We start from the raw sequence: 10,927 nt of genomic DNA, 5'->3' as shown, positions 1-10,927 counted from the left end.
AGTGTGGGGAGGGGGCACAGTTTACAATGCAGTGAAGTCAATGGCAAAGTCCCTGTGGCAAGGCTGGGGCCCGTACATGTATATAGTGTGTGTTTTGTTTCTTTCTAGCGTTGTAAATACAGTGTGTTCAAATGTATAAGTTTGTGTTGAATATGAAAGGGCTGGGGTTAGAGTTCCCTCTCTAATTAGGACAAGTGTTAATTGATTTATTGATTAGCAATGAACTGTGGTCCCATGCTTTAAAGAGGAACTGGAAAGCCCATTCCTTTGTTCTTTAGCAAGCCTCAGAGGGGTTGACTGAAGGCTCACGACTGGATGTTAAACCAGGGTGAATGAACCGAGCACATGAACACCGGGCATGGAATAGGGGTCCTATAGGAATTGCCACTGAAAACTCTTGTCCAGGTTGATTGTGGGGAAATGAGGTGGGGAAGCATATTGGAGGTGCGCTGGGCACTGAAGTCCACAGGGTAAGCATTGTGCACTGCAGCTCGTGCAACAGTCATACGCTTCCCCACAATCAGCCTCCAGGAGTCTTTTCAGAAGCAATGTTTTGCTGGAATAGTTAATAAGCATGGAGAATAAAATCTAATCAGAAACAGCCATAGAAAATCCTCATCAGGTAAGAAATGTAAAGAACATGATGCCGTTTAAACCTTTAACCTCAGTGTGTTCCCCATGAGTGTTCATTAATATCTATCTATCAGGAGAGTTTACAAAATGAGCAATTGTATCTGTTCATGAAAACACACCAGCATTGCTGATTGAAATGAAATCTCTTTGAAATGTTTGATGAAGGGGGTCAGGAGGTGGGGTCCTATTACCTGTAACACAGGAAGGAAGGAAGTGAACGGGGAGAGGAAACCAGTGTGGGGGCTGCAGGATCAATGGGCTTCACCTGAGTCAAAGAAAGTGGAAATAAAGAAGTGTGGAAAACAAAACGAGCAACAGCAAAACAAGAAGGGACTTGAGAGAATGATGTTCTGCTGATGAGAGGGAAGACATTGTCTGAAATGAATAAAACAAATAGTGCACAGATTTGAAAAGTAGTTCCCTTGATTGTAAGCTTTGTTTGAGTGTCTTTCTGTATAAAATGGTTTCAACTCATGAAATCAACACTGTAATAAATTAGTATGTCAGTAACGTACACAACCTGTCTGATAACACTAGTTCTCATAATATACAGCCTCCCCTGGACTGGAGGGACCACCCTTCACGTTCTCTTAGGGGGGGGGGGGGGGGGAGCAGTTCAGACTCTGAGCCTCAAGCTTGCCCTGAACTGGAGGGAAGAAAGCAGTTGGTGCTCAGAGACAAGTTTGTGGTTGAGGTCTAATGGACTTTGAGATGTGGATTAATGCCCACGAAGATCGAACTCCACCAAACTCACTTCCCTTGTGAACTTCTGAGGTTTCAGAGCCACACAGAAGTGAAGGTCTAGTGCAGTCAAATACATACTGTAGCTATAGAAGGGTTACTGTGACAATGCCATTCTCAAACTCCAGTCCCACTCACAACTCTCTCGTCTCCACCCCTCTCACACTGATTCAGCAGTCTTGGCTCCTCCTGCTTGTCTAAACCTGGCCTCAGTCCCAAACCCCGCCTCTTAGAGCTGTACACAATTCCAGGAAATCAGCGCAGTGAAGTTTCTGTTGTGAAATCGTCAGTCTCTCTGTATCACTGCAGCAAGATGGCTTCAAACTTGTGGTCAGAGGATCAGTTTAGCTGTTCAGTGTGTCTGGATCTATTGAAGGACCCAGTCACTATTCCATGTGGACACAGTTACTGTATGGGGTGTATTAAGAACTGCTGGGATCAGACTGATCATACAGGTGTCTACAGCTGTCCCCAGTGCAGAAAGACCTTTACCCCAAGGCCTGATCTGTGCAGAAACACCATGCTGGCTGAAGTTGTGGAGAAATTAAAGAAGACAGGACTCAATCCTCCTCCTGCTCAAAGTTATGCTGGACCTGGAGATGTGCCGTGTGATTTCTGCACTGGGAGAAAGTTCAAAGCTGTGAAATCCTGTTTGACGTGCCTGGCCTCTTACTGTGAAACACACGTCAAGCCACACAGTGAGGTTACTCCATTAAAGAGGCACAAGCTGGTCAATGCAATTGGAAATCTGGAGCAGAAGCTTTGTGCTGAACACCAACGATTATGTGAGGTCTTCTGTAGAACCGATCAGACGTGTATTTGCTGGCTGTGTGCAGACGAGGATCACAAGAGCCATGATACAGTCTCAGCTGAGAAAGAAAGGAGTGTGAAACAGGTAAGGGTTTGAACCATTTCCTTGTAGCTATCCTAGAAGATAAGAATTCCCAGTGATATTTAACATGTCTGTTTACTAGGTTATACAGTTTCACATCAGATCAGATTTTAATTGTATATTAAGAGCTATTTAAAGAGCCCTAGTTTTTTAATTGCTCTTTCTAAACTATGATGTACTACAATGTATTTCAGGGTGTAACAGGGGTGTTGTTACGGGTGTGGCTATCGCTGATTGACAGGAGAGACACAGGAGGTTTTCTTTGATTCAAAACAGTCTCCCTGACACCTCCTCTCTAGACTTGGGTGGGATTAAAATCCTGGATTTGAATATGCCCTGCCATATCTAGCACACACTTGATTGGCAAAAACATGATTTACAATTAAATAAATATACACTGTTTACACGTGCAGGACCTCAGCCCTGCCTCACAGGGTAAGAAGGATTTGTTCAGCTGTTTTGTGGTGCATTGGAATTTGTAGTGTAAAATTAGCATGATTTATATTCCTAGTGTTTTTTATATGTATCTTGCAACTTAATAAAATCATAGATCAGTTTCATTGTTTAAGATATTATAGTTTAATTAGTTAAACTTTTTAAAAATGACATTCCCAGAAAAGTCAATCACCTAATTTAAAAAAGCAGAAAAGACCAAGATTAATATGATATTCAATATTCAGATTAATATTGTATGGAGTAGTGTTTAGGGCTCTGGACTCTTGACTGGAGGGTCGTGGGTTCAATCCCAGGTGGGGGACACTGCTGCTGTACCCTTGAGCAAGGTACTTTACCTAGATTGCTCCAGTAAAAACCCAACTGTATAAATGGCTAATTGTATGTAAAAAATAAAGTGATATCTTGTAACAATTGTAAGTCACTCTGGATAAGGGCATCTGCTAAGATATAAATTAATAATATTAATAATATACAAGATTAATATGATATTCAATATACAAGATTAATATGATATACAATACACAATATTTACATGATATACAATATAAATCAGGCAGAAAAATAGCGTAATTTGGTGCGTTAAAACACATTTTTACATGATTAAAACAGATATGTTTAAGTCAGTTTAAAATGAAATTTAATAACCTATTTGGGATTTTGTTTGTTAAAATCTACAATTTCTTTCGCTCACCCTACTAGTCTCCTCTTTCCTTTGCTCTCTTCCACAGTGAAGTCCTTCTGCTCACGGGCTCATTCTTCTGGGGATTTTGTGTATTTAGGCATTTTTTACACTGATTTCATTGTTTTGTTTCAGTGCTGTTTTATCTGTGTTTATCGATTAAAAACGGTAATCAGAAGCCCTAAATATCCATTAAAGAGAAAGCTGCTTCAGTTTCCTAGGTGCTTCACAAAACAAACATGTAACACATGCTAGATCAGCCATCATTCACTGTTACTAGTATGAAACAGTACCATCTAGTGGACAGCTACTGTGGATCAAGTGTCCTTTTGTATTGCTGGCAGCTGTGCACTAGATGGTGCTGTATCTTACTACTATACACACATGTTGTCTGATCTAGCCTGTGCTACAGATGTCTATGGATTGCAACTAGAACTGAAGTAAAAATATATTTGAAATAAAATGATTCTGTCAGTTTCAATAGCATATTTAAAAAGGTCTGTGATGGGTGTGACAGGATATCACTCAATGCTCCATCAGAAATGTCACTGTGTCACTGTGTTTCTACACAGAAGCAGCTGGGAGAGACACAGACAGAAATACAACAGAGAATCCAGGAGAGACTGAAAGAAATTGAGGAACTAAAACAGGCTGTGAAGACACTGAAAGTGGGTTTTGACAAGAGGGGGGTATTATTATTATTATTATTATTATTATTATTATTATTATTATTATTATTATTATTATTGTTATTATTATTATTAACAGATGGACTGGAACACATCTACAGAAGTTTACTGTCTATGCCTGATGTGTTTTTGATATCAATTCTAACCATGTCTCCTCTACTGTGTTCTTTCACTCAGAGATCTGCATGCATAGAAATAAAGGAAAGTGAGAAGATCTTTACTGAGCTGATCCGATCCATTGAGAAGATCCACACTGAGGTTATTGAGCTGATTGGAGCTAACGAGAAGGCTGCAGTGAATCAGGCTGAAGGACGCATGAAGAAACTGGAGCAGGAGATTGCTGAGCTAAGGAGGAGAAACGCTGAGCTGAAACAGCTTTCAGAGACAGAGGATCACATCCATTTTCTACAGGTAACATCACTGCTTGTTAGAAAATCTCAAGTCCATAACTGGGACGGTTTCAGACAGACCTCTCCAATTGAATGAATCCTTGCTTTTCCCCAGGAATGTTTTGGACCCCATTTTGTTTCACTGAAAACTCCTTTTCTCCACTTTCCTGTTGTAGAATTTCCAGTCTCTCTGTGCCCCTCCTGAAGCTGGAGACTTACCCAGCGTTACTGTCAATACAGACATCTCTTTTGAGGCTGTGAGGAAAGCTGTATCTGAACTTAAAGACCATATTGAGGACTTCTGCAAGGGGGAATTAGTCAAAATAACCACAACAGGTTGGTGTGAAATAGATTCATTTGGTAGAGATTTCTGAAATAGACCATGGCTTGAGGAGGGACAGGACTTGCAAGACATTAATAAAGACCTCTTGCAGCTTGTTGGCTATATGAATATTGCAGGAGGGAGACAGCAGGGAAGAATGAGCAGGTAGGAGAGATTTTTACACCCTGAAATGCCGTGAATAAGCCTTGTTTCTTTTCAGATTGCTGTTTGGAGTCTTGTGTGTGTTGTGTATTAATCCACATGTTTCAATTCTATTTCTCTCTCTTTTTTTCTGCCCAGTGAATGAAGTTGCAGTTTACAGTCTGCAGGCTTCAGAGCCAAGGAACAGAGCTGAGTTTTTAAAATGTAAGTCTGTTTCACTGAAACATTTGATTGAAAGATGTGTCACTCCATTGAGAGAAGAGCTAACACTACAGAACAGGGAGGGGTGGAGCTTGAGGGCATCAATTATTATTATTTATTAGTAATTGTGAAGCCATTAATCTACACTCCTCTCCAACAAGTATTGGTTCAGATGAATACATGCAGAATGACTGGGGGAGGAGCATTTGTTGCCTGTTTTTCAACTTAGACCTTTCTCTCCCTAAATATCTTGGTGTCCCTGAATAGATAATCATCCCATCTTTTAATACATGTACAATGCATGTGAAACCAGTTGTGGGGTAAAATGAACAGCTATCCCTCCCAGTCATCCTGTGCTGGTAGTAAATGTATATTGCAGTATCACTGCACTTGTGGGATGGATTGCTCATTAAAATATTAGACAGATATTTGAAGAGTGGATGATATTCTATTGAAGATATTTAGTAAGCAAGGGGTCTGAGTGGGTAAAATGGCAACACATACCCTGTAGAAACATTAAGTGAACTGTAATTGTATGCAGAGCTGCATTTGATTAGTTCCAATTGAAGAAGTTTGATAAGATCGAGGAATTATAATGAACAAAACAATCAAACAGCAGGAGGGTTTAATTAATAGCAGCAGCAGTTTATTGAAGACAGAAAAATAAAAAGAGAGAACTTATCCAAAGTCAGAAATAAATCTCAAGTAAGAATTATAGATCAAATCTATTGATTATCAACCTTAAACATCACAGTCTAAATATACTTGTCTATAAAATAGCAGGGAGGAGGGAAGAGGGAGCATGGAGCATGAAATTACTGAAGAAAAAAAAGATTCAGGAATTATTACTATTATTATTATTATTATTATTATTATTATTATTATTATTATTATTTAGTTTTATTTATCAGAAATATAAAAACATATTATTATTTCTAGTGTGTGTGTGTCAGTGTGTGTTTGTTTGTGTGTGTGTGTGTAAACATTATTTTTTAAACTATAATAACGTTCCACTGCGGCTCTCAGTGATGAAGTTTCATGATTGCTTCAGATCACATTCAGCAGGTTCCTCAGGCTGTGTGACTGACATATAATCTGACCAATGAAAACGCAGAAAGGGTGGAAACGGTTGTATTATTGGCTGATCGCCCCAAAACATCAAAAACGTCTGATTACTTGTGGAGAAGGGAGGAGAGAGCAGGGAGGATGGAGGAGGGAGCAGGGAGGATGGAGGAGGGAGCAGGCAGGATGGAGGAGGGAGCAGGGAGGATAGAGGAGGGAGCAGGCAGGATGGAGGAGAGAGCAGGGAGGATGGAGGAGGGAGCAGGCAGGATGGAGGAGAGAGGATAGAGGAGGGAGGAGGGAGGAGGGAACAGGGAGGATCTAGCAGGCAGGAGGGAGCAGGGAGGATGGAGGAGGGAGCAGGCAGGATGGAGGAGGGAGCAGGCAGGATGGAGGAGAGAGGATAGAGGAGGGAGGAGGGAACAGGGAGGAGGGAGCAGGTAGGATGGAGGAGGGAGGATAGAGGAGGGTGGAGGGAACAGGGAGGAGGGAACAGGCAGGATGGAGGAGGGAGCAGGGAGGAAGGAGCAGGGAGGATAGAGGAGGGAGGAGGGAACAGGGAGGAGGGAGCAGGTAGGATGGAGGAGGGAGCAGGGAGGAAGGAGTAGGGAGGATAGAGGAGGGAGGAGGGAACAGGGAGGAGGGAGCAGGTAGGATGGAGGAGGGAGCAGGTAGGAAGGAGTAGGGAGAATAGAGGAGGGAGGAGGAAACAGGGAGGAGGGAGCAGGCAGAAGGGAGCAGGGAGAATGGAGGGGGGAGCAGGGAGGATGAAGGAGGGAGCAGGCAGGATGGAGGAGGGAGCAGGGAGGAAGGAGCAGGGAGGATAGAGGAGGGAGGAGGGAACAGGGAGGAGGGAGCAGGTAGGATGGAGGAGGGAGCAGGGAGGAAGGAGTAGGGAGAATAGAGGAGGGAGGAGGAAACAGGGAGGAGGGAGCAGGCAGAAGGGAGCAGGGAGAATGGAGGGGGGAGCAGGGAGGATGAAGGAGGGAGCAGGCAGGATGGAGGAGGGAGCAGGGAGGAAGGAGCAGGGAGCATGGGGGAGGGAGCATGAAGGGAGTTGGGAGAAGTGAGCAGGGAGCATGGAGGAGAGCATGGAAGAGGGAGGAGGGAGCATGAAGGTTAGAGCAGGGAGGAGACAGGAAGGAGGCAACAGGGAGGAGGGAGCAGAGAGAAGGGAGCATGAAGACTGGAAGAGACAGTGAAAGAGTGAGTAAGGAAGAGGGAGCATGTAAGTGGGAGGAGGCAACATGGAGGAGGGAGAAGGAAGAAGGGAGCATGGAGTGATGAAGCAGACTGGAGGGAGAAAGGTGCATGCAGGAGCGAGCAGGGAGGTGGTAGGAGGGAGGAGGTAGAAGGGAGCAGGAAGGATGGAACAAGGACTGATGAAGCAGGGAAGATGGAGTGATTTGAGGTTGGAGCAGGCAATGACTGCTGTATGTTTGATGCACAAGGGTGTCCTAATATGGACACCGTACTGTTGGGCAAAGATATGTGATGGAGAGGAAGGAACACAAGACTCCAGTGCAGTGGCAGACGTGTTCACATTGACTTTGGCTGCTGCACCGATACAGAAGGAATACATATTCATTGTAATCATGAACATCTTGAAGTACGGATTTTTACATCCTGAAATGCCGTGAATAAGCCTTGTTTCTTTTCAGATTGCTGTTTGGAGTGTTGTGTGTGTTGTGTATTAATCCACATGTTTCAATTCTATTTCTCTCTCTTTTTTTCTGCCCAGTGTATGAAGTTGCAGTTTACAGTCTGCAGGCTCCAGAGCCAAGGAACAGAGCTGAGTTTTTAAAATGTAAGTCTGTTTGCACTGAAACATTTGATTGAAAGATGTGTCACTCCATTGAGAGAAGAGCTAACACTACAGAACAGGGAGGGGTGGAGCTTGAGGGCAGCAATTATTATTATTTATTAGCAATTGTGAAGCCATTAATCTACACTCCTCTCCAACAAGTATTGGTTCAGATGAATACATGCAGAATGACTGGGGGAGGGGCATTTGTTGCCTGTTTTTCCACTCAGACCTTTCTCTCTCTAAATATCTTGGTATCCCTGAATAGATAATCATCCCATCTTTTAATACATGTACAATGCATGTGAAACCAGTTGTGGGGTAAAATGAACAGCTATCCCTCCCAGTCATCCTGTGCTGGTAGTAAATGTATATTGCAGTATCACTGCACTTGTGGGATGGATTGCTCATTAAAATATTAGACAGATATTTGAAGAGTGGATGATATTCTACTGAAGATATTTAGTAAGCAAGGGGTCTGAGTGGGTAAAATGGCAACACATACCCTGTAGGAACATTAAGTGAACTGTAATTGTATGCAGAGCTGCATTTGATTGGTTCCAATTGAAGAAGTTTGACAAGATCGAGGAATTATAATGAACAAAACAATCAAACAGCAAGAGGGTTTAAAGGGTTCATAAGGTCCTTTGTATTTTATTGTGTTGCATGTTCCCATGTGTTGCTACAACTGTTTACGTGAGGTGTGTGTATTGTTTTAATTATTTTTATTTTTTTTACATTTTGACCACTTTTTTATACTTAGATAGCTTCACATGTAAGTGCATGGGCCTCTCAGAACTACATTTCCCATCATCCTCCTGCTCACATATGTGATTGAGATGGAATTACCAGTGAGCAGGAGGATGATGGGAAATGTAGTTCTGAGGGGTCCATGCCGGTCCACTGGAAGCCATCTTGAGGCAGGGAATGCAATTTAAAAGTTTAAAAAAGTGGTCAAAATGTATTAAAAAAAATAATTAAAACAACACACACACCTTCCATAAACAGGATGTGAGGATGCAGCAGACAATGACTGTTGATTTTCTCAGTGATTTGACTTTTCTAACCGTCTCTCCTCTACCCGTCCTCTTCTCTTCAATCAGATTCCTGTCAGCTCACACTGGACCCCAACACAGCGCATAGTAACCTCTGTCTGTCTGAAGGGAACATAAAGGTGACATGGAGGAGAGAGACCCAGAGATATCCTGATCACTCAGAGAGATTTGACAGCCGGTCCCAAGTGCTTTGCAGAGAGGGTTTGTCTGGGACTCGCTGTTACTGGGAGATTGAGTGGAGTGGGGAATGGGCTTCTATAGGAGTCACATATAAAGGAATCAGCAGGAAAGGAAAGGATTGTTCCTGTGTCCTTGGATTCAATGACAAGTCCTGGAGTTTGTTCTGCTCTGGTTCCAGTTACAATGCCCGGCACAATAACAATGAAACTGCAATAACTGCCCCCCGCTCCCCCAGAATAGGAGTGTATCTGGACTTTAATGCCGGCACGCTGTCCTTTTATGGCGTCTCTGACACAATGACCCTCCTGCACAGATTCCAAACCACATTCACTGAGCCGCTCTATCCTGGGTTTTTGCTTCATTGTTATGGTTCCTCTGTAACAATCTGCCAGCTGAACTAGACTGTTTTGTGTTGTAAGAAACCCTTTGTATTGAACTCCCTGTCTGTCCTCTCCACTCCTCGGGTGAAGGGAATGTTCAATCTGACACAACTTTGGATGAAAGTTAGGGGGTAAAACGGCGCCACCTGCAGAGCGAAACGAGGTGAATTATTTGTTTTCAGCAACGAATGGATTTCATACGAAGTAACTGTATTTAATTTATTTTTTAAGAATTGTTATGTTTTATATATATTTTAGAAAATGGCATCCAATAGTCAGTGCTGTAACAGTTTTTAAAAAAGTGAACTTAAGTTTGCTTTATTGTGTGTGTGTGTTTTTGTTTTTTGATTTACATAAAATGTTTAATATTTCAGATTTTAGTAATGTGATTTAATAAAAAAAATTAATGTGACTGACTTTTTCTTATTTCTTAATACTCATTAACATGGTTTTTCAAATGAGAATGAGAAAGAAAGAGGGGAATGAGAGAGAAAGAGGTCTGGTAAAGCATAGGGAAGCATTGTAAAGCACAGGGAGATCTGGTAAAGCATAGGGAAGCATTGTAAAGCACAGAGAGGTGTGGTAAAGCATAGGGAAGCATTGTAAAGCACAGAGAGGTCTGGTAAAGCATAGAGAAGCATTGTAAAGCACAGGGAGATCTGGTAAAGCATAGGGAAGCATTGTAAAGCACACAGAGGTGTGGTAAAGCATAGGGAAGCATTGTAAAGCACAGAGAGGTCTGGTAAAGAATAGGGAAGCATTGTAAAGCACAGAGAGGTCTGGTAAAGCATAGGGAAGCATTGTAAAGCACAGAGAGGTCTGGTAAAGCACAGGGAAGCATTGTAAAGCACAGAGAGGTCTGGTAAAGCATAGGGAAGCATTGTAAAGCACAGAGAGGTCTGGTAAAGCATAGGGAAGCATTGTAAAGCACAGAGAGGTCTGGTAAAGCATAGGGAAGCATTGTAAAGCACAGGAAGGTCTGGTAAAGCATAGGGAAGCATTGTAAACCACAGAAAGGTCTGGTAAAGCATAGAGAAGCATTGTAAGCCACAGAGGTCTGGTAAAGCATAGGGAAGCATTGTAAAGCACAGAGAGGTCTGGTAAAGCATAGGGAAGCATTGTAAAGCACAGAGAGGTCTGGACTCTAACCCTGGGCTTGAGACTCAGCTCAGTGATTTGAATTCCTGAACAGCTTCTTAGTAAAGTTATTATTCATCATGCCGCCGCACCGTGAACTAATAAGAAAAGACTTTCAGTACCTGGCAGGCTCTTGTGACATATC

The 10,927-nt window shown here is 42.5% G+C and overlaps 1 protein-coding gene across 2 annotated transcripts; it reads left to right on the top strand.

Moving 5' to 3' along the window:
- Window positions 1-1,645: 1,645 nt before the first annotated feature.
- On the top strand, window positions 1,646-10,051 carry LOC117433067 (tripartite motif-containing protein 16-like). Of its 2 annotated transcripts, none has more exons than XM_059016534.1 (6): window positions 1,646-2,269; window positions 3,974-4,069; window positions 4,268-4,501; window positions 4,656-4,815; window positions 7,968-8,033; window positions 9,134-10,051. In XM_059016534.1, the coding sequence occupies exons 1-6, from the start codon at window positions 1,688-1,690 to the stop codon at window positions 9,664-9,666; spliced, it is 1,671 nt and encodes a 556-aa protein (XP_058872517.1). In that variant the 5' UTR covers window positions 1,646-1,687; the 3' UTR covers window positions 9,667-10,051. The 2 variants fall into 2 exon arrangements, with proteins under 2 accessions (XP_058872517.1, XP_058872516.1); XM_059016533.1 differs by lacking the exon at window positions 9,134-10,051 and adding an exon at window positions 5,102-5,167 and having other exon boundaries at window positions 7,968-8,605.
- Window positions 10,052-10,927: the final 876 nt, after the last annotated feature.

The sequence above is a fragment of the Acipenser ruthenus genome, chromosome 53, assembly GCF_902713425.1.
Source record: "Acipenser ruthenus chromosome 53, fAciRut3.2 maternal haplotype, whole genome shotgun sequence".
NCBI lineage: Eukaryota > Metazoa > Chordata > Actinopteri > Acipenseriformes > Acipenseridae > Acipenser > Acipenser ruthenus.
Note: the sequence above shows the minus strand (reverse complement) of the source record. Positions and strands in the feature narration are given on the sequence as shown.